General features: G+C 43.3%; 1 protein-coding gene across 6 annotated transcripts in view; it reads left to right on the top strand.

Moving 5' to 3' along the window:
• LOC140188351 (phospholipid-transporting ATPase IC-like) overlaps positions 1 to 24,404 on the top strand; it is a 158,616-nt gene that overhangs the window by 85,424 nt on the left and 48,788 nt on the right. For 5 of the 6 annotated variants that reach the window (XM_072244525.1, XM_072244522.1, XM_072244523.1 and 2 more), the window contains 8 exons: positions 627 to 699; positions 796 to 866; positions 2,646 to 2,728; positions 9,432 to 9,590; positions 11,699 to 11,787; positions 13,249 to 13,442; positions 18,671 to 18,879; positions 23,204 to 23,235. In XM_072244525.1, the coding sequence (XP_072100626.1) occupies positions 627 to 699; positions 796 to 866; positions 2,646 to 2,728; positions 9,432 to 9,590; positions 11,699 to 11,787; positions 13,249 to 13,442; positions 18,671 to 18,879; positions 23,204 to 23,235 (910 nt within the window). The remainder of the gene's footprint in view (positions 1 to 626; positions 700 to 795; positions 867 to 2,645; positions 2,729 to 9,431; positions 9,591 to 11,698; positions 11,788 to 13,248; positions 13,443 to 18,670; positions 18,880 to 23,203; positions 23,236 to 24,404) is intronic. The other variant, XM_072244526.1, reaches the window with a different exon arrangement.

The raw sequence follows: 24,404 nt of genomic DNA, 5'->3' as shown, positions 1-24,404 counted from the left end.
GTGGGTGGAGATGCATCTCTAGCAAAGGAGGTGGAAGGTGCTCCTTGCCTCCGCTAGCCTGCAGGTCACCCTTGGGCAAGTGTTGCACCTATTTAGCCCCCCTCCCCCCAGTCAGGGTCACATGAAGCCATGGGTGCAGGATGGGCGTATGAGCAGCTGGTGCATATCACAAGTCCTGGTTATGCAACCACTGACACCAGGCAGACAATCTCTGAAGAGTATTGTTAATGACTGGGGTGGGATCACCCATCTTGTGAAGACACTGCCCAGATGTAGGCAATGGCAAACCACTTGTGTAGAATTTGCCAAGGACAATTATGGTCATGGACCATGATCACTCACGTTATATAACACGGCACATTATGATGATGAATGATTGGATCTGCAGAAGCCTTCTTGCAAAGATTCACTGTCTGCTGAACATAACTTCAACATAGATGCTTGTAGACACATAATTAATAATCAGTCATTTTGCACCCAATATGATTGCTGTTTGTGTATGGTATTTGACTGCCTGCTCACAATTACATCCATACCCCAGTAGGATTGATTGGCTCTAGAGGGCTGTGGGATTCACTGTCAGGGAACATGCTATGAAATGCAAGTTTCTTTTCCTATTTTTATAGCTTCAAGCTTACAAAATGGAAAGAAATCCAAGTAGGAAATTTGGTGTGCCTGAAGAAGAATGACTTTGTTCCAGTGAGTTATTTTTCAGTAATATGCTGTATATTCTTTATTCGTTGCAGATAAAGAGTTTAGGTATCTCAAAGTGATTGATGTTTGTGGTTCTCCTAGGCAGATCTCTTCTTGCTGTCTACCTCTGAGCCAAACAGCCTGTGTTATGTTGAAACGACTGAAATTGATGGGTAAGCCCTTTGGATACGCTGATTGCATTTTGATTAAATTGTGCTCCATGTATTTCTGTTCAATTTTATTGACAGTAACACCGATTTAGGGGTCTTGTCAGAACATCTGCTGTTTAGATGCAGTAGGTTGGTTTAAGATGTTTCATTCTGGTTAGTGGATTGGACTCTGTAGTTCATGTTATGATGTGTTTCTGGTTTCTGGTCACTCCTTTTTTTATTGCTATTTAGGCAACTTATTTTTTATTGTTTTGTGTGCGGGGGTGGGGGTTGATGTTCTTGTCTGAACAGCTTCCATTGTTTTCATTGTTTTGTGGCTGTCTGGGGAAGAAGCACGTCAGAGTTGTATACTGCATACGCACTTTGATAATAAATGTACTTTAAATCCTTGAGTTAGATAAGTAACAGTTTCATTATTTTTGATTTGCAAGGCTTGTCTTCTGCATATTGATTGTCAGTCTTTGTTTATGTATAGCTTTTTTGTAAATTCTATCCTATTTCTGTTTTTTTTTCTTGTAAATACATGCAAGAAAATGGATCTTAAGTTTGCATATGGTAACATATGCAAACAGGCTTTTTCCACTGAGGTTGGGTGGGGCTTCAACTAGAGGACATGGGTTAAGGGTGAAAGGTGAAAAGTTAAGGGAAACATGAGGGGAAACTTCTTCACCCAGAGGGTCGTGAGAATGTGGAACGAGCTGCCAGCACAAGTGGTGCGTGCGAGCTCGATTTCAACATGTAAGAGAAGTTTGGATAGGTACATGGATGGTAGGGGTCTGGTGGTCTATGGTCGCCGTGTAGGTAGGCAGTTTAAATGCTTCAGCATGGACTGGATGGGATGAAGGGCCTGTTTCTGTGCTGTAACTTTCTATGACTCTGACTCTATGTATGCACTTTGATAATAAATTTACATTGAACTTTGAGAGGTGGCCTGACCTGAGTGTTTTCAACATTTTCTGTTTTCATACCTGTGGGAAGTAGATGTCTGGATTGGCATCCTTGCCCACAGATCGCCAGAACTTTGTGGGCAACTTTGTTTGAGATCATTGATTTCAAAGTAGAGGCCAATTTAACTAGATTTGCTCAAATCTCATCTCTTGTAAGGCCTGAAGAAGATAAAACATTTCTCCCACTATTTCATAAAGCCTGATAATGTTAACTGAAACGTGAAACTCTTGAAATTCATGATGAAGGGTCTCGGCACAAAAGGCTGCCCTTTCATTTCCCTGATCTTTTGAGCTCCTCCAGCACTTTGGGTATTTTGCTCAAGATTTCCAGCATTGGCCAAATCTCTTGTTTTTACCAGGCTGCTTAAGTCAATTTGCTGGCTGGTGGTGTAGTGGCATCCACACTGGACTTTGAGATGAGTTGTCCCCGGTTTGATTCCGGCTGGTTACTTGTACGCTTTCCATCTGCACAGGGTCAAGTGTTGAGCTAGCAACTCGGCCTCATAAAAAAAACAGAGAGACAAATGCTAAAGAAACAGCAAGTTTACCACTCAATTTGCCACAAGGTGCAGTGGGGAACTAACTTAAGTCGATTTGCACCATTGTGGTTGAATTCAAGGATGTTTCATACCAAATAACTCACTTTGTCACTTAAGTTATAAATGTTGGACGTAAGAGATTCTGCAGATGCTGGAAATCCAGAGCAACACACACAAAATACTGGCAGACCTCAACAAGTCAAGGAGCATCTATAGTGGGGAATAAACAGTCAGCGCTTTGGATCTGCAGTCTCCTGTGCAACCTGATTTATGAGTGGTATTGCCTTTCCTTACAGTGAAACTAACCTAAAGTACAGACAGGCACTGAGTGTCACACACTCTAAACTGAATACCTTGGACCAGTTAGCAGAGTTTGATGGTGAGTGCTGATAATAATTGCAAATTCACTCAACTTCACTCAGCTTCTCTCTTTACTCAACTCCTCTAAACTTCACTCAGTGCAACTCCACTCAATGCAACTTCACCGACTTCAGCGACTTCTCTCGACTTCTCTCGATTTCTCTCAACTTCACTCGACTTCACTCGACTTCACTCGACTTCACTTAGCTTCTCTAAACTTCACTCAGTGCAACTTCACCAACTTCACCAACCTCACCAACTTCTCGCAACTTCACCAACTTTTCGTAACTTCATTCAATTCGACTTCTCTCAAACTCATTCACCCCAACACTGAACTTGTTCTATAACCTATGGTCTCAATTTCAAGGACTCTTCCTCTCATGTTCTTGATATTATTTGCTTATGTATTTATTATTATTATTATTATTATTATTTTTGTATTTGCTCAGTTTCTTGTCCTTTGCACATTGCTTGCTTTTCCATCTTGCTGGGTACGGTCTTTCATTGATTCTATCGTATTTCTTTGTATCTGCTGTGAATGCCTGCAAGAAAATAAATCTCAAGATTGTATATGGTGGCATATATAAGGACTTCGATAATAAATTTACTTTAGACTTTGAACTTAGAACATTCTTTCGGGATGGGTAATGACCTGGATGGCATCTCTATCGGAATTGTGTTTGTCCTGAAGAGGAACATTTTGTGGGACCATTTTTTTTTGTTCCACAAATCCCAGTAACAGGGCTGAATAACTAGGCAAGAGCATGGGGAAGAAAAACAGACTGCTTGAGGAATTCCATGGAATTCACTATCATACTTGGTGGCGAAAGGAGGTGTAGATGTTTCAGCTTGATGTCTTCCATCAGATTCCAGTAATGGGGATGAACTGGGGGTTGATCTCTTAGCTATAGAGAAGTATGAAAAGCATCTCTGTCCACCAGAAGCCCACATAAACCAAGAGAAAGCATGCTGACTACAGTCTAGAAGCTACCACCTCCGCATCTATGTTCCCAGTGTGTGACCCTGCCTTATGAAACTCTAGATACACCCGTAAGAGGACCTTCAGGCACAATGAGCCCGCGTTGCCCAATTATCCCATGTGGCCAATTATCCCATGTGGCCAATTATGCCCATGTGGCCAATTATGCCCATGTGACCAATTACACCCATGTGACTAATTAACTACTAACCCATTCCTCTTTGAAATGTGGGAGGAAACCAGAGCACCTGGAGGAAACCCACATGGTCACAGGGACAACATACATGCCGCTTACAGACAGTGGCGGGAATAGACCCTGGGTCGCTGGTACTGTAATAGCATTACGCTAACTGCTACCATGCCACCCTATTTATCTTCTGTGATAAACAACGGTATTTTCCTCACAGTGACGACTAACGTGATAGCAATAAACCGGGGGCATAATTTTAAGGAGATTGCAAGAAGATGTAGAGGGGGAATATCAGAGGTAGGTTCTTTTTTACACAGAGGGTAGTGGATGCATGGTACCAGGGGTGGCATAGCGACAGATATATTAGAGGCATTTAAGAAACTTCTAGATCGGTGCATGGGTGATATAAAAATGGAGGGCCATGTGGGAGGGAAGGGTTAGATTGATCTTGGCATGGGTTAGAAGGTTGGCACAACATCTGTGTGTTAAATGCTAGTGTCATGGTTGTCACCTGAATGATGAGAAGCAGTTTTCATTGGTGGATACGTTTGGAACCAGAGGTCAGTGATTGGAAGTAGCAAGGCAAAGGATCAAAGGGTAACTCTTGGAAACACATAAAGGTGACTTGGAATTGGAACCCTGGGAAGGGGAAGGGAAAGGTTATTCAGTCCTGGTGTTTTGAAAAAAATTACATATTTATTATTAATTTTTCAAAATATTGGCTTTATTTGACAAATACATATTGAAACACAGTGAATTGGGTTGTTTATGTCAAATCAAATCAGTGAGGATCGTACTGGGCAGGCCACAAGTTTCACCACAGTTCTGGTGCCAATACAGCATACCGACAGCCTCACCCGTATGTCTTTGGAAAGTGGGAGGAAATCGGAGCACCTAAAGGGAACTCACTTGATCACGAATACAAACTCCTTACAGACAGCGATAGGAATTGAACCCTATTACAGATGGCGCTGCAATAAACACTGTGCTATCGTGCCTCCCCATCTACTTGAAGGAATAAAATTGCAGGGGTATGGGGAAAGATCCGAGGAATGGAATGAGTCGAGTTACTGCCAGACAAAGAAAGCATGGAAAGTGGGTGCAACAGATTCCTGCTCCATTTTAGGGATACAATCTCAAACTCAGTCCTTCTTGGGTGGAATCCCAGCTCTAGAGGTCAGATCCTTGCACAATGTTCCTTCTAATTTTTTTCACAGCTGCGTAGGCCAACCACTACTCCGAGCGGGAAATATTTACATGGCCTGAAAGCTGCGTGGCGCTTTAAATGTTTGTTATATGCATACTATGAATATTTAGAATGAAAATTGAAACATATATTTTTGATTTTATTTATTAATTGAAGGGTATAATAAAACACAGTACAGCAAAGAAAATCTTTCATGTTTCGTAAGCTCTTTCTAACTGCGTCCAGTTCCAGCTGGGCTACAAAAGAGGCGATGTGCGTGGGAGCACTTTAGTTACTGTGCGCCCACAAAGCTTGAAGGGAACAGTGCCCCTAGGTCTAACATCACCGGAGTGGGAGATAAAAGATGGAAGTTGAATACATGAGACGGTGGAGGGGGATTGCCTGGGGAGACAAGGTGGGAGCTGTTGTTCCAGACACCTGGGTGGTCTGGCGTGTTCCAGAGAATTCCAGTGATGTTTTATAAACTGCGAGAAGTGGATGCACAATTGAAAATTGAGATATAATTGGCTCAGCGACACCTTGAGTCATGGGGCAAAGTCCTTGGATAGAGAAATGTCAAAGTCCTTGGCTTTTTACCATGGTCCCATGGATTTAAATATTCCCAACATTCCTGGAATAGGCAAGTGAGATTGCCTCTTCTGTTTTAATTGAATTACGGACATTTCTTGATTTACAAGTAGGGTATATTCCTGGAAAATGTTTCATGATGCAAAATTTTATAAATCAACAATGCTGGCTGAAATATGTTATGCAAATTTTGGTACAGCACAGTCCTATCCATGAAATGGCTTAATTAATTGAAGATATGTACCTCACCTCAAAGTATCAATAGTGACATAGCAAAAACTCAAATCAGACATTTGTGAATTAGGGGAAGGATTTTAATGAGTTTACAGTATTGTGCAAAAGTCTTAACCGCATATACTTTATATAACTGGGGTGCCTAAGACTTTTGCACAGTACTGTATTTGTCGGAAACACAAAATAATCTGCAGATGCTGTAAAAGATCAAAGCAACACTTTCAGTACGCTGGATGAACTCAGCAGGTTGGGCAGCATCAGTCAGAGACGATGAGTCTACGTTTTGGGCCGGAACCCTTCGTCGGGGCTGAAGAATGAAAGATGGGGAAGGATTTGAAGAATGCTTGTAGCTTCAGTTGAAAGACCAGTAATTTGAAAGACAAAGGGGCGGGGGAGGGGAAGCATTGACGTCATAGCCCTGAAAACAATGGGTAGTAGAAGAAGGAGGCGGAATTTGTATTTGTAAAAAAATTGTAAAATACAAACTGTATTTGTCAATGTGAAATGGAGAGTGAATTTGTAAATCTGGCAGGAGCAAAGGATGTTGGAAATAGCGGGGGTGGAGCACCATGGGAGGGGAATGGGACAGGTGGCAGAGAAAGGTTGGGGTGAGGAAAGTTGGTGGCACGGGTGTAGACACACCCAGCCCTGAGACAGCAGGCAGGTCATTTGATTCCAAACAATTGGTTTATTGATCATTACAGAATGTCCCTCTGGAGCTTCCCGCTCCCTCCCCTCTCCCTTCCCCTTTTCCCAGCCATGATTGGCTGCGGCAGTGATTGGAGATTCATTCCAACCATTGTCTATAAGGACATTGTATGTTCTACCTATGAGGGTGTGGGTTTCCTCTGGGTGCCCAGTGTCCCCCCCACATTCCAAGTTGGTACAGGCTAGGGCTGAATATGGCATTGCAGCTGTGCTTCGCCTCACAGTCCTTGAGTAGAGCAAGGGGCTAAGCACACACTGTCCCCTTCCCACTCTCAGTCCACAACAGAGACCCATATCAGAATCAGGTTTATCATCACCCACATATGTCATGAAATTTCTTTTGTTTTTGTGGCAGCAGTACATTGCAATACATTGCAATACATAAAATTGCTATAGTACTGTGCAAATGTCTTAGGCACTCTAGCTATACATATGTACATTGTAGATTTGCACCTTGACATGATTTATAATCAATAAAGGATTACTACAGGACTATTGAGCTCCCTGCCACCACCCGGGTCTTATCACTTCTCAATTGCCAGCAGTGTTATACTGTTTGCTTTTGACTATGTAATGTGAATGCACCTTCAGTAGCTGAGTGCTGAGCCAGATTGAAAAGGTCAGGGACTGGAGGCTAGGGATGGGCTGTTTCCGCTTGCTATTCTGTGAAGTTCGTTCGGCTCTGTGCTGAATTGAACTGAGGCTGTAGTCTACTCCAGCAGCAAAGATGCCTGGCTTCATGTCTGTGGACTCTCTTTCTGTAAAACTCCAGTTCTGAATGTTATTTGCTTGCTTTTATTGTTTGAACAATTTGCTTTTTTTCTCTCTGCATGTTGGATGTTTGTTAGTCTTTTTTTAATGCGTTCTTTATTTTGTGGCTGCCTGTAAGTAGACGAATCCCAAGGTTGTATAATATATGCATCTTTGGCTATCCATTCCATAGGATGATGATGGTTCCTTTCAGTCAGTTGGTGGGGTGGTACCCCACTCTTCAGGAAGGAACAGCATGTGCGTGAGTGGATTTTAGGTGAGTAGGGGGTTGCACAGGTCCAGACCCACCCTCTTGACATCCCCTCCTGGATCCAGCAGCACGGTGGGGTCCAAGACGGCTGGGGGAAGTTCTGTGGCAGTGAATGGCCAGACCAAGCTTCGATGCAAGGGATGCCCTTTCCACGCTTCACTGCACGTCTTTGCTGGATGGCCGTTTGCCGCTAAAAGAGGGTTTATCCGCCCTTTGACAGGTCTTGTTTTTCGTCCTGCAGGGTGTCTAGCCACCCTCCTCACCAGGCGAGCCTGGTGGGGGAGCCGGTTTAGTCGCCGACCACCCGACCATGCAACAGGTAGTACTGGGTTACATGGTACCAGTGGCACTTAGATGAGTGACCTGACCACTGTAATGCTTTACAGTGGCAGTGATTGGAGATTCATTCCAGCCATTGTCTATAAGGACATTGTATGTTCTACCTATGAGGGTGTGGGTTTCCTCTGGGTGCCCAGTGTCCCCCCCACATTCCAAATTGATGCAGGCTAGGGCTGAATATGGCATTGCAGCTGTGCTTCGCCTCACAGTCCTTGAGTAGAGCAAGGGGCTAAGCACACAGCCTGTGCTGATAGAGATTGTGGAGGAGATGTTGTTGCCAATCCAAACTGACTAAACTGTTTTCCAGTATAAGATTTTGGGCAGTGATAAAAATTGTTGCCAACTCTTTCCAATTCTATTATTCATTTCTAAGTATCACCTTACCATTTCCTTAACAATAAACTATGACTATTTTGAAAGGGCTAACTGCTCTCTTGTTCCTTGTCCTTGTTCACTCCTCTCTTAGAAAGTGGTTTTACGATTGATCACTTCAAATCATGAAGCAACTGTCCTGGAATCTGTGGAATTTTACAAGATTGATTTCTAGTAATCTCAGGTTCACAAGGTTAATTCCTGGGATGGCGGGACTGTCAAATGTTGAAATATCCAATTCTCTGGATGCTTTCAAGAAAGAGTTAGATAGAGCTCTTAAAGATAGCGGAGTGAAGGGATATGGGGAGAAGGCAGGAAAAGGGTACTGATTGTGGATGATCAGCCATGATCACAGTGAATGGTGGTGCTGGCTCGAAGGGCCGAATGGCCTACTCCTGCACCTATTGTTCATTGTCTATTGTCACCTGACCATGCAGCAGGTAGTACTGGGTTACGTGGTACCAGTAGAACTCAAACAAGTGACTTGACCAATGTATGCATACTTTGATAATAAATGTACTTTGAACTTATGCTAAATGTCAATCTTCTGGAATATATTTCATTGTCTGTTAATTTACTTGTGGTAATTTTACTTAATATGTTATATGTACTGTGTTGTCCACCCTGGTCTAGAGAAATGTGGTTTCGTTTTGCAGTATACATGTATATGGTTGAATGGCAATAACCTTTAAGTTGAACGAAGGGTGAGTTCAAATTGTGCTGGTGTATAAACAAAGCAAAATTTACTACTCACTCAACTATTTACTTGATCTGTCCTACAAGGGGCAATGTTTTTGGGGCATAGTGGCTTGGGTGCCAAGATGATGCCAAGATCATCATCCGTACTAGGGCTTAGGCTGCCAACAGCACCTCGCCAGAGTTCTCTCTCCTGGGCCAGTCTTTCATGTAGTTTCCAGGTGTAACCCATCTTCAAAGATCCTTTCTCTCCCAGGGGTGAGATCTTTGGAGCTTCTGTTGGCATTTCTGTAGCTCGGGGTCACTAACCCCGTGCCCAACCCTCCTCCTTTCGCAGCCGGGCTTGGGACTGTCCATGGAGGAGTCTAAGGTGATGCAAGCCTTTTAATAAACGTATCTTGTTTCACAGGAAGAATAGTCTGTGAAAAGCCGAACTGTAGCCTGCACTCATTCACAGGCACTCTGTACTGGCAGAACAAGGAGTATTCACTCGACAATGAGAGGATATTACTGCGAGGCTGCAGGATACGAAATACAGAAAAGTGCTATGGGGTGGTTATATTTGCAGGTAAGCGTTTGTGTTGTAATTGTCTCGGAAGTGGTATTGGTCTATTACTGTCACAAGTACAGTGAAAAGTTTTTCTTGCACACTGTTCATACAAATCAATTCATTACCCAGTGCACTGAGGTAGAGTGAGGTGAAACAATGACAATGCAAAATAGAGTGTAATAGCGACAGAGAACCTGTCTATTTGTAACTAGGTATGTGCGTGTGTTGGGAGGGAAAATGGAGACGATTTAGTCATAGTCATAGTCATGGTCATACTTCATTGATCCCGGGGGAAATAGGTTAATGATTTGTATCAAGGCACACTTCGTTGAGGTGTATTGGACTTAATAGACGGGGATGGTATTTATGATGGTGTGTGCACATCACCCAGGTGTTGTGGTATGTTAATTGTGAATTATAAATTACCTTAAACACAAGAGATTCTGCAGATGCTGGAAATCCAGAGCGATGCACACACACACACACAAAATTCCAAAGGAACTCGGCAGGTCAGGCAGCATCTAGAGTTTGTTCGTTCTCTATGCGCCGTGTGGTATGACGTAGGTGATCATGGTCTTTCCATGACCATGATTGTCCTTGGCAAATTTTTCTACAGAAGTGGTTTGCCATTGTCTTCTTCTGGGCAGTGTCTTTAAAAGACGGGAGGCCCCACCCGATAACTATACTCTTCGGAAGTTGTCTGCCTGATTTCAGTGGTCACATAACCAGGACTTGTGACATGCATCAGCTGCTCATACGACCATCCACCACCTGCTCCCAGGGAGTCACACGACCCTGATCGGGGGGCTGAGCAGGTGCTGCGTCTTATCCAAGGGTGACCTGCAGGCTAGTGGAGGGAAAGAGCACCTTTTACACCTCCTTTGGTAGAGACGTATCTCCACCCCACCACCCTGCACCGACAGTATGGAGGGGAATAAGCAGTTGAGATTTCAGGCCAAGGCCCTTCATCAAGACAGTGGACAGTCTCAGCCCAAAATGTCAATTTTTTTTTTTCCTCTGCATGGACACCGCCTGACCTGCTAAGATCCTCCAGCATTTTCTGTGTGTTGCCCTGGAAATTACTTTGTGGCAGGGCAAGTGACAAAAGAATGAGAGAGGAGTTCATGGGCTTGTGGGAGAAGGACGGCCATGAGTCAGTGGGGAAATTAGAAGGGGGAAAGGAGTGATAGAATTGTTCTGTTGGGCCCTGACATGACCTTGATGGACCAAATTGCCCTCTCCTGTGTCAGGAATATACTTTATATCTTGTTCTCCCTGTTTATTGCTAACCTGGTTTCGATAGAAATGATGTTGAGTGAACTCGATTCTATTGCAGAGTTAGTCACTAAGTAATTCTACTGGACCACTCGTGGGGTGTGGGGAGAGTGGTAGCCTGGCCTGGACTGTTGCAGTTTCCAGCAAGTAGAGTCAGCGAGTCAAAAACACTACAGCACAGAAACAGGTCCTACAGCCCATCTAGTCTGTGATGAACTCTTATTCTGCCTAATCCCATCAACACATGCTTGTTCTATAACATCTTGTACCACTCCCAGTCATGTTCTTATCCAAGCTCCTCATAATAGAACAAAGAACAGTACAGCATAGTACAAACCCTTCAGCCCACAATGTTGTGCTGACCTCTTAACCCATTCTAAGATCAATCTAACCCTTCCCTCCCACAGAGCCCTTCATATTTCTATCATCCATGTGCCTCTCTAGGAGTCTCTTAAATGGCCCGAATGTATCTGCCTCTACCACCACTTTTGGCAGGACGTCCCACACCCCCGCAAACCCTCTGTGTTTAAAAAAAACTTGTCTCCAACATCCCCTATACTTACTCTAATCACCTTAAAGTTATGTCCACTCATATTAGCCATTTCCCCCCAGGAAAATGTATCTGGTTATCCACTCTATCTATGCTTCTTATCATCTTATACTCCTCTATGAAGTCACCTCTCATCATCCCATTCCTCCAAAGAGAAATGCTGGGATGAAGCTTGCATCCACCGCTTCCGCTGTAGCTTACGCATCAGAACAAGTGGGTTTGAAGTGGCAAAGCCAGCAATTCAGATGTACTAGTAAGAAATGTAACTTTCTCATTATTTTCCATATAATTTAACCTTCAGGAGTGGATACAAAAATAATGAAGAACAGCGGGAGATACACCTTGAAGAAAACCAGAGTTGAGCTTCTCATGAACCGTGTGGTGTTGTTGGTTAGTATTTTACAGGTTTTATAATCTTCAACATCCACAATCCCAAAGTATTAGATCTAACGCATCAATCACTAATCTTGGACTAGACAGACTTAAAATTAACCCCATTACCTTTCCTCGACCGTGAGTTTCCTATCTTGCAGTTTTGAATCGGGGTTCAACATGCTAAGTAAATTTATTATCAAAGTACAAATATGTCACCAAATACAACCCTGAGATATTTTTGTGGGTGCATTTACAGTTAGTACAAAGAAATACAATAGAATCAATTAAAACCTACACGCAATGATGGCCAAACAACCAAAATGGAAAAGATGGCAAACGCTACAAATACAAAAAGAAGAACAAATAATAATGAATGAATGAATGAATGAATAACATTGAGAACATGAGTTGTAGAGTCTTTGAAAGTGAGCTCATAGGTTATGGAATCAGTTCAGAGTTGAGGTGAGTGAAATTATCTACACTGGTTCAGGAGAGCCTGCTCAAACCTCCCTATCTGGGACCAACAATCTCCCCATGGTCAAAGTCACTTAGATCACATTTTTTCCCCATTCTGATATTTGGTCTGAACCACAGCTGAACCTTTTGACCATGTCTGCATGCTTTTATGCAATGAGTTGCTGCCACTTGATTGGCTAATTGGACATTTGCATTAATGAGCAGGTATACCTCAAAGTAGCCACTAAGTGTATATGTACTTTGATAATCAATTTACATTGAACTTTAAAATGTTTTGGGTGAAGGCCCCTTATCTGGACATGAAAGGTCTTGACCTGGCATGTCAACTGTGCATTTCCTTCCATCAGGTACTGCTGGACCTGCTGAGTTCTCCACCCTTTTTCATATTGTGCCAGATGGCAGCATCTGCAATCTGCACACACAATGTGCTGGAGCAACTCAGCAGGTCAGGCAGCGTCTATGGACAGGAATAAACAGTCGATATTTCGGGCCGAGACCCTTCATCAGGACCTGGTATGCCTGGTAACTCCTGATGAAGAGTTTTAGCCCGAAACGTCGACTGTTCATTCCCGTCGATAAACGCTGCCTGAGCTGCTGAGCTCCTTCAGCACGTTGTGTATGCAGATTAGAAACATAGAAAACCTACAGCACAATACTGACCCTTCAGCCCACAATGCTGTGCCGAACATGTACTTACTTTAGAAATTACGTAGGGTTACCCATGGCCCTCTATTTTTCTAAGCTCCATGTATCTATCCAGGAGTCTCTTAAAAGACCCTATCGTATCTGCCTCCACCACCGTCACCGGCAGCCCATTCCACGCACTCACCACCCTCTGAGTAAAAACTTATCCCTGACATCTCCTCTGTACCTGCTTCCAAGCACCTTACAACTGTGCCCTCTCGTGTTAGCCAGATTGCGCTAGATATCCAGCATCGGCAGTACTTCTTGTATGTGCAGTCCACTGTGCCTTCAAATTTTATTTGTTTAATATTCCAGGTCCTCCTTATCCTGGGTGGCATATGCTTTCTCCTTGCTGTTGGATCTGCTGTCTGGGAAGTGAAAGTTGGCAAGAAAGCTCCCTATCTTGACACTAAACTGAAAAATTACAGTCCTGGATATCAGGGTTTTCTGGCCTTCTGGGGATACGTAATCATCATGAGCTCCATCCTGCCAATGTCACTCTATGTCACGTGAGCAACTCTTTGTCTTTTTGTACTTTGCATATCAATTTACAGAACATATTAACAATCGTTTATCCTTTTCTCAGTGATTCATAACCGTGCATCAAGAAGGAAACAATGGAAGTACCTTGCAAATATTTGATTTAAGCTCTTTATTGATAACACTGTTTATTGGGTGGTGGGGTGGAGATACGTCTCCACCAAAGGAGGTGGAAGGCTTTGTTGTAGGACTATTATTATTATACATTATTACAAATTATTGGTAAATTATTATTGTGTACATTATTATTAGTTAATTCTGCACACTGCTAAGTGTTTTTTTTCAAATGTTACTGCTGTAATGAAGGACTTTCCCACTGGGGATCAATAAAATATTTATTATTATTAATATTAATTGGTTGACAAAGTAGATTCGATAGGCTGAATGGTCTAATTCTGCTCCTGTGTCTCATGGTCTGAAGGAAAAGGGCCCTCCCCTCTGCCGTCAGATTTCTGAATGATACATGAACCGATGAAAGCTACCTCACTGTTTCTGCTCTCTTTCTGCACTGTTTTATTAAGTGTCGCGTGATCGATTTCTTTCCCCCAGTTTGGATGTGTGCAGGTCCAACCATGCACGAAGACCAGTGAACCAGGACAACTCACCAGTGGTTAAATGCTAACCATGCACAAAGCAGGGATGTTGAAGAAGCTTCTTTAAGAGACATTTAAGAGACTCTTAGGTGGGCACATGGAGTGGCGGGGGTACTCCTTCCCTCCACTAGCCTGCAGCCACCCTTGGGCAAGGTACAGTACGAGTAGCTACTGCACATCACAAGTCCTGCTTATGCAGCCACTGACACCAGGCAGACAATCTCTGAAGAGTATTGATAATGGCTGGGGTCACCCATCTTGTAAAGACACTGCCCAGAAGAAGACAATGGCAAACCACTTCTGTAGAAAAATTTGCCAAGAACAATCAAGGTCAAAGATCATTATGGCCCATGTCATGTGACGTGGCACATGATGATAATTGATAGCACATTTAAGAGGGAAGATAATTCAGGATCAGAATAATTATCACTGTCTTGTATATCATGAAATTTGTTGTTTTGCTGCAGCAGTACAATGCAAAGGTATGAAATTACTATAAATTACAGAAATATTTTGTGTAAAACACCTCCAAGAGGACCACTACCTTGTTGTGGTTTGGAGGCTTGCATGCTCAATGACCCAGAGAGCTGTGTTGGCTGGAGTCAGGGCTTTATGCTTTAGCTCTTGGTAGGGTCAAAGGGTAGAGGACAGACTTAGAGTTGTCCACCGGTCCTCCAGGTTTGGGGGTTCGGCTCCGGGCTAACCACCCTACAAAACAAAATTATTATGGAAAAAGCAATGAAGAATCCCTCTACATCTGACTGCGATTGTATTCCTGAGTCTCCACCCAGAACTTGCATGGTTGATAGTGAAAATCGAGAAGAAGCTACTGAGATGATGAAGGAAGCCCTGAACACTGCCAGAGATGGTGCAATGGGCGGTAGAGTGATAGTACAAAACAAATGGAGTGAGGTATTGTTCATGGATTCATCTTTCTAAATCTGATAGCAGAGGGTAAGAAACTGTTCTGGAATAGTTGAGAGTGGGTTTTCAGACTCCTGTACCTCTTCCCCAATGGCAGTAATGAGAAGAGGGCGTGCAGTGAACAGTGAGTGTCCTTAATGATGGATGCCGCTTGCTTGAGGCAGAAGCTCTTTGGTGATGCCCTCGATGATGGGGAGGGTTGTGTCCGTGATCAATCTGGCTCTGTCTACCCTCTGCAACCTCTTTTGATTCTGTGCTCTGGAGCCTCCGTACCAGTTGGTGATGCAACCTCTCAGAGTGTTGCCCATCTATAAAAATTTGCTGTCTTCGGTGACGTACCTAATCTCTTCAAGTTCCTAACAAAGGAGCTGACAGCTTCTTCCTGATTGCATCAATGGTTTGTCAAATCCAGCACATTCTTAAAAAAAATGAGATGCATGATAGACTATGGATGAATCTGAATCAAAAAATAAACCGCTGGAAGAACTCAGCAGGTCAGGCAGCATCTGTGGAAGGAAACGAACAGTCGACATTTCAGATCGAGATCCTAACTTCCTGGGGGGGGGGCGGGAACCCAAATTAGCCCAGATGTGGAATGAACATACCCAGACTGATAATAAAATGTTTAGGGCACACCATGTACTTGAGACAGGAGCTAGTCTTTTTCGGTGGCCCCTGAGGATTTAGGATATGTTGCTTCTCGTCCAGTTTTGTGGGTCTGAACTGACTGGTTGCACACAGGCCGAACACCCAAGTTGGTGCTGTCTTTTATCGATTCTATTGTGGTTATTATTCCATTATGGATTTAATGAGTATGTCTGCAAGAAAATGAATCTCAGGTTTATATATGGCGACTTGTATATACATTGATAATAACCTTACTTTGAACTTTGACTGATGAGGCCAGTATGGATATGGCAGACCCACACCGAACAGGGTGTGCTTGCCGGGGTGTGCAGTTAGGTCATTAGGGTGGCGTGTGTTCCCCTTGTCACTTACACTGGGGTCGCCAGGAACTCACTACCTTGCTTCTCCACTTTGATGGTCACGGGGCAGAGATTCCCAGCAATACTATTGTATGCATTTCTGTATCAGAAACCCGAATGAACCCATTTTTGTCTCATCTGACCAGCTGATGGTGTTGCAATGAGTGCCTGGCTGTATAAAATTAAAGATTAGCTTTATTTGTCGCGAGTACATCCAGAAGTACATTTAGGGTGTCACAGTAGGGTACAGTTAGCTTGGGGCATCGGAGTTTCTGGCATCCTCTGTAAGACAGTCTGTACGTCTTTCCCTTGTGAGCGTGGGCTTCCTCCAGGTGCTCCAGTTTCCTCCCACAGTCCAAAGACGTACTGGTTGGTAAGTTAATTTGTCATTGTAGATTGTCCTGTAATGAGGCTAGGGTTATATCAGTGGGTTGCTGGGCAGCACAGCTCGAAGGGCCAAAAGGGCCTGTTTCACGCTGTATCTCTGGGAGGGGATCAGTGGAAGAAGTAAACGGCTGAAGAAAGAATCTTGTGTGTCTGTAAATTGTACTAAAGTCCAGTAGAGGGAGCTATTTTACCAAACTAGAGTTAAGAATCTCATTGGATTTCAGCTACCCATTTACTGCAGTGAGAGAGCTGTGGGATATGCTTTGGATGGCCAGATTTGGGTTTGAAAACTCCTAAACACATAGGAGGTGTCACCTATGGGAAAACTACAGTAAATGTTGAACAGAGATGAAACACAAGAAGCAGGCACTGAAGACCACAGCAATACCCAATCTGCTGGATGAAATCAGTGGCTCAAGCAACATCTGTGGCAGGAAAAGAATTGCTGATGTTTTGTGTTCAAAACCCTGCATGAGGACACAGCAGATTCTTTGTTGCTGACTGGAGAATATTTTAAAAATTGGTTTGCTCACTTCACGCTCAATGTCAGCAAGACTAAGGATTTATTGTGGACTTCAGGAACACACACCACCCCTCATTGAGAGGCCAGTGGTGGAAAAGGTGGGCAGATTCACGTTCCAGGGTGTCAACATCTCAGAGAATCTATCCTGGGCCCAACATATTGATGGAATCATGAAGAAAGCACAGCAGAAGCTCTACTTTGTTATTGTTTGAGATTTGGAATGCAGTTTCAGTAGGCAATGCCTCAAGGTGGAGGCATCCATCACTAAGGACCCTTGCTATACTGGACATTCCCTCTCCTTACGTTGGAGATGGTGCAAAGGAGCTCCATGAAAATGATCTGATTGAAACCTATTGAATGTTGAATGGCCTCAATAGAGTGGATGTGAAGAGGATGTTTCTTATGGTGGGGGAGTCTAAGACCAGAGGACACAGCCTCAGAATAGAGGGATGCCCATTTAGAACAGAGATGAGGAGGAATTTCTTTTGCCAGAAACTGGTGAATCCGTGGAGTTTGTTTCCACAGGTGGCTGTGGAGGCCAGGTCATTGAGTGTATCTAAGCCTGAGGTTGATATATTCTTGATTAATCAGGGCATGAAGGGATACGGGGGGAAGACAGGAGACTGGGGCTGAGAGGGAAAATGGATCAGCCATGATGAAATGGTGGAGTGGACTCAATGGGCTAAATGGCCTAATTCTGCTCCTATGTCATATGGCCTTGTGATCTTCTCATTTTTACCATCAGGAAGTAAGTAAGGAGCCTGAAGACCCACACTCAATGATTCAGAAACAGCTTCTTCCCCTCCACCACCAGATTTCTGAACAGTCCATAAACACTACCACATTATTCTATTTTTTTTATATTATTTATTTAGTTTTGTAATTTGTAACAATTTCATGCAATTGCATTGTACTGTTGCCACAAAGCAACAAACTTCACACCATCTAAATAAATAATAAATCTGATTTTAATATTCTTTACATAATGCTCTGCAGTACATATTTATACACATTATGGGTGTATGTCTGATTGAATACCATTGCAATATAAATTTTGTTACACTGTATCTTAATACTTCTGATTTTTACATATTTAGTGATAATCTACACACAGTGGCCACTTTTTTAGGTACACCCGTACACATGCCCATTAATACAAATATCTAATCAATCAATCATGTGGCAGTAACTCAATGCATAAAAGCTTGCAGCCATGGTCAAGAGGTTCAGTTGTTGTTCAGACCAAACATCAGAATGAGGAAGAAATGTGATCTAAGTGACTTTGACTGTGGAATGATTGTTGGTGCCAGATGGGGTGGTTTGAGTATCTCAGAAACTGCTGAAATCCTGGGATTTTTACACACCACAGTCTCTGGAGTTTACAGAGAATGGTGTGAGATGAAAAAAAAACATTTATTGGATGACCGTTCTGTGGACAAAACTCCCTTGTTAATGATAGAGGCCAGAGGAGAATGGCCAGACAGTTCAAGCTGACAAGAAGGTGACAATAACTCAAATAACCACACATTACAACAGTAGGGTGCAAAAGAACATTTCTGAATGCACAACACATTGAACCTTGAAGTGGATGGGCTACAGCAGCAGAAGACCATGAACATGCACTCAGTGAGCACTGTTTTATGTACAGAAGGTTGTTGACTAAGTTAATTGAGCCGCCTGAAATGTAAATTTGCCTGAATTCAATTTGTACGAACTGTAGACAAACCTCTCAGCAGAGATTTGAAAAAATTGCTGTGTTTTTAAAGAAGGTCTTTCTTCCCCAGGTTTGAACTTCTCCACGTTGCCCAGAGTTTTTTCATTAACTGGGATTTGAAGATGTATTGTGAAGAGAGAGACACTCCAGCCAAAGCGAGAACAACTACCCTGAATGAAGAACTGGGTCAGATCAAATACATTTTCTCAGATAAAACTGGCACCCTAACCCAAAACATCATGGCCTTTAAGAAATGCTGCATTGGTGGACAGATCTACGGTAATTTATCGTGTGTGTGAATGAGCAAACTTAAATAAACACGAACAAATCTGCAGACGCTGGAAAATAGACACTGCCTGACATGCTGAGTTCCTCCAGCATTTTGTGAGGAAGAATTCTGTTTCTTTTGCCAGAGTGTGGACTAAATGTAAATGGTTCGGGGTCCTGGAATGGAGGAAAAAGGGAAACTATTTTCCAATAATCTTTGAAAACAGTAAATACCTGTGATGGTTTGCAGTTCTATTTTAATTTTCTTTGTCAGGTTATTCAAAGACTAAGTGCAAAAGGTTCTGCAGATACTGAAGATGCAGAGCGATGCACATAAGATGCTGGAGGAAGTCAGCAGGTCAGAGAGCATCTATAGAGGGGAATAAACAGTTGACATTTTGAGCCGAGATCCTTTATCAGGACTGGAGAACAAGGGGGGAAGATGCCAGAATAAGAAGGTGATGAGAAGGGGAGGAGGACAAGCTGGAAAGTGATAGGTGAAGCCAGGTGAAGGGGGAGCGTAGGTGGATGGGGAACGAGTGATGAATTAAGGAGCTGGGACGTGATAGATGGAAATGGTAAAGGGCTGAAGAAGAAGGAATCTGATAGGAGAGGAAAGTGGACCATGGATGCAAGGGACAGAGGAGGGGCACCAGAGGGTGGTGATACCCAGGTAAGAAGAAGAGAAGGGGTATGAGGGGGGCCAGAATGGGGAATGGAAAATAGAGAGAAGGGGGAGTGGGGAGAAATTATCAGAAGTTAGAGAAATCGATGTTCATGCCATCAGATTGGAGGCTACCAAGTACAATGACTAATACGTATCTTCACTGAGCTGGCATTAGATTCATATTTAGCCAAGTATTTATAAAAAAAACAGAAGTAATCCACCTTCTATTTAGCAGTAATTTACCTCCTATACAGAGGCGTGTGTGTTTGCTCCAGATTTACAGCATCTGTAGTGTCCTGTGTCTCCATGTGTTTTTATTGTATGCTCCATATCTTTGGGAGATTCTTATGCTCTGCAATCAGGGAGATACTACGACAGTTCCAACACTGTTATCGTTTTGTCCTTGACATCTAGTTCATGCTTTGTAAAGTCCTATACACGAGGTAATCATCTAGTTAATCTGATAAAGTACAACTGTGTTCATGGTGATCAGAATCAGAATCAGAATCCTTTATTATCGCCAAGTATGTGGACACATACAGGGAATTTGATGCTGGTTTCCCTGAGCTCTCGCTGTACAGAATCAAAAAGTAAACAAAACAATAGTGCAAATAATGGTGAACTATATACAATGAGGTATACCTGTGTGTATGTACAGCTGGACCTGGTTTATAATAGACTAAAATTCAGGTGTTCATAAGACTGATGGCATACGGAAAGAAACTGTTCTTGTACCTATTAGTCCTGGCATACAGTGATCTAAAGTGCCTACCAGAAGGAAGGAGTTGGAACAGGTGATGTCCAGGGTGTGATGGGTCTACAATGATGCTGCTTGCTCGCTTCCTGACTCCAGATGCATATAAGTCCTGGATCGAGGGCAGCTTCGCACCAATAATCCTTTCCGCAGCCCTGACGGTTCTTTGGAGTCTATTCTTGTCTTGTTTGGTAGCTGATCCAAACCAGACAGTGATGGACAAACAGAGAACAGACTGGATTATTCCTGAATAGAATTGAATCAGCAGCAATGATGCTAGTTATGTGCAATTGATTCTCTGATGGTGAATGTAAGGTGACTCTAAATGGCAGAACAGGAAAGGGATGAAAATGGGAGGATTAAGTGGAGCAATCCAATAATGTTGATGGAAGTGTTTGGCTCTCCATACTGTGAAAACGGTCAAATGGGATTGAGTGGGACGATAAATCAGCCATGATGGAATGGCAGTGAAATGTGATGGGCTGATTGGCAGGGTCTGATTAGGAACAGTCAACATGGACTTGTGCGAGGAAGGTCATGTTTGACAAATCTTATTGAATTTTTTGATGAGGTTACTAAGAAAGTTGACGAGGGTAAACCGGTGGATGTTGTCTATATGGACTTCAGTAAGGCCTTTGACAAGGTTCCACAGGGAAGATTAGTTAGGAAGGTTCAATCGTTAGGTATTAGTATCGAAGTAGTGAAATGGATTCAGCAGTGGCTGGATGGGAAACCCCAGAGAGTAGTGGTGGATAACTGTGTGTCAGATTGAAGGACAGTGTCTAGTGGTGTGCTTCAGCGATCTGTACTGGGTCCAATGTTGTTTGTCATATATATTAATGATCTGGATGATGGGGTGGTAAATTGGATTAGTAAGTATGCAGATGATACTAAGATAGGTGGAGTTGTGGATAATGAAGTAGGTTTTCAAAGCTTGCAGAGAGATTTAGACCACTTAGAAGAGTGGGCTGAAAGATGGCAGATGGAATTTAATGCTGATAAGTGTGAGGTGATACAATTTGGTAGGACTAATCAAAATAGGACATACATGGTAAATGGTAGGGCATTGAAGAATGCAGTAGATCAGAGGGATCTAGGAATAATGGTGCATAGTTCCCTGAAGGTGGAATCTCATGTTGATAGAGTGGTGAAGAAAGCGTTTGGTATGTTGGCCTTTATAAATCAGAGCATTGAGTATAGGAGTTGGGATGTAATGTTGAAATTGTATAAGGCATTGGCAAGGCCAAATTTGGAGTATTGTGTACAGTTCTGGTCACCGAATTATAGGGAAGATGTCAATAAAATTGAGAGAGTACAGAGGAGGTTTACTAAAATGTTGCCTGGGTTTCATCTCCTAAGTTACAGAGAAAGGTTGAACAAGTTGGGTCTTTATTCCTTGGAGCGTAGAAGGTTGAGGGGGGACTTGATAGAGGTAATTAAAATTATGAGAGGGATAGATAGAGTTGACGTGGATAGGCTTTTTCCATTGAGAGTGGGGGAGATTCAAACAAGAGGACATGAGTTTAGAGTTAAAGGGCAAAAGTTTAGGGGTAACATGAGGGGGAACTTCTTTACCCAGAGAGTGGTAGCTGTGTGGAATGAGCTCCCAGCAGAAGTGGTTGAGGCAGGTTTGATGTTGTCATTTAAAGTTAAATTGGATAGATGTATGGACAGGAAAGGAATGGAGGGTTATGGGCTGAGTGCAGGTCGGTGGGACTAGGAGAGAGTAAGAGTTCGGCACGGACTAGAAAGGCCGAGACGACTTGTTTCCGTGCTGTAATTGTTATATGGTTATATAATTCTGTTCCAATGTCTTAGGGTCTTATGAGCTTGATAGAGGTGTGTAGGATGATAAGAGGAGACAGCCAACACCTTTTTCCTGGGGCAGCAACGGCTAATACTTGAGGGCATAAATAAGATAAAACCTGCAGATGCTGGAAATCTGAGTAACACACACAAAATGCTGGAGGAACTCAGCAGGCCAGGCAGCATCTATGGAAAAAAATACAGTCGACACTTCGGGCCAAGACCCTTTGGCAGGGCTGTCAGGACTAGAGGGCATAATGTTAAGGTGATTGGTGGAGAGTATAGGGAGGGAAGTGAGAAGGAGGTTTTTTTTGCACAGAGAGTGGGTGGGTGTGTGGAACGTACTGCCAGGGGTGGTGGGTGATGCAGATCTATTAGAGTCATTCGAGAGACTCTTTGATAGGCACACGGATAAAAGAAAATTGGAGTGCTGTGAAGGGAGGGAAGGGTTAGATTGATCTTGGAGGAGGTTAAAAGGTCGGCACAACATAATCAGCTGAAGAGCCTGTACTTGGCTGTAGTGCTCTATGATCAACAGTTAGGAAGCCACCAATAAGCAACAGAAAGACTGACACCAATAGACAGCAGTGAAGTAGTGGAGGCTCTACAAATATTTTTGGAATTTCACCCAAAATATATTTGCTCCCTTTTAAGAGATAAAAATCATCTGAGATTTGCCCATTCCAGGGTGGTTTTGCATGTTCTGTGGGAGCAGTGGATGAAAGAGCTTTAAACAACACACACTCACATGTGCACGCGTGCACACACACACACACACACACACACACACACACACACACACACACACATGCTCTGGAGGAACTCAGCAGGTCAGGCAGCATCTATAGAGGAGAATAAACAAAGTTTCGGGCCGAGACCCTTCATGAAGATTGACTCTTTATTCCCCTCCATAGATGCTGCCTGACCTGCTGAGTCGCTCCAGCATTTTGTGTGTTGCTTAAGCTTTCCACCAGCTGCAGAACCCCTTGTGTCTCTGGGTAAAGGCGCTTTCCCTTCCCGAGCATTACAACATTACTGTGGGCTGTGGGCATTCTGCATCAGAAAAAAATGTTTTGTATAACCTAAAAGATTAATTCTCTGACTTTCAGGTAATCAATATGATGACGGCGAAAGAGCAAACGTAAGTACTTGTTAATGGGAGTTATTCTGTAAGGATCAGTGTATGATTTTGACTGTGTCTTCACTTAGCGAGTAAAGTTTCCTGACCCGAACAGCAAAGGACAGAGACACCCATCCATTCTTCCTCTCAACACACAATTCATGCTGCCAAGAATTAACATCGCCACCGAACAATGCAACGGTATTGCTTGTGAATGGCATTTAACGCAGTCCAGCACCATTCTGATGTGTCATCTGGAAGATCCTCTTTCATGTGGGGCATAGAGATGTAATGGTTAGCGTAACACTATTATGGTGCCGCGGCCCATGTTCAGTTCCGCTGCTGTCTGCAGGGAGTTTGTCGGTTCTCCCCGTGGCGCAGGGGGGCCTTGTTAATGAGAAAGGGAGACGGAGAGCCTGTGGCACGTCAACTTGTTGGATAAACATTGGTTTTTGTTGGACTACAGATCATGGTCTCTCGTTGGGGGCTTTGCTTTTGCTTGCTTGGTGGGTAGTGGGCACTGATGCTTTTTGCCGAAACAAGTGCGGGAGGGGGAGGGGGAGGGTTAATGCTTTGCTGCTGCTTGTGCGTGGGAGGGGGAGGAGGTGTTTTGGGAGTTCTAAAGTTTTTCTCTCATTCATTCTTTGGGGATTTTCTTCTAACTCGTGGATGTCTGTGAAGAGTAAGAATTTCAGGTTGTATACTCTATTCATTCTCTGATATTAAATGGAACCGTGGAACCGTTGACCAGGTGGGTTTCCTCCCAAATACGTATGAGTGAGTAGATACATTTTATTTATTTAGAGATACAGTGCAGAACAGGCCCTGCTGGCCCAGCAACCCACCGATTTAACCCTTCCCTGATCACAGGACACTTTACAATGACCAATTAACCTGTATGTCTGTGGACCGTGGGAGGAAGCTGGAGCACCTGGAGAAAACCTGCATGATTCACGGGGAGAACGTACAAACTCCTTACAGGTGGCGCCGGAATTGAACTCTGGAACGCCCCGAGCTGTGAAAGTGTCGCACTAACCGCTAGGCTACCACGTGGAGATTTTGGCAAGTTATAAGCTTGGCAATCAAAAATCCACTGAATTGATAAGCACTTTATGAAAGGGTATGGAGCATAAAAATGATTAATTAGGATAGGAAGTTGGAAACGTTTCCTCATCAGAGAGGTATCTAGA

This window comes from Mobula birostris, chromosome 26 (assembly GCF_030028105.1).
Source record: "Mobula birostris isolate sMobBir1 chromosome 26, sMobBir1.hap1, whole genome shotgun sequence".
NCBI classification, from domain to species: domain Eukaryota; kingdom Metazoa; phylum Chordata; class Chondrichthyes; order Myliobatiformes; family Myliobatidae; genus Mobula; species Mobula birostris.
The sequence above is the reverse complement of the archived record's forward strand: the minus strand, read 5'-3'. Positions and strand labels throughout refer to the sequence as shown.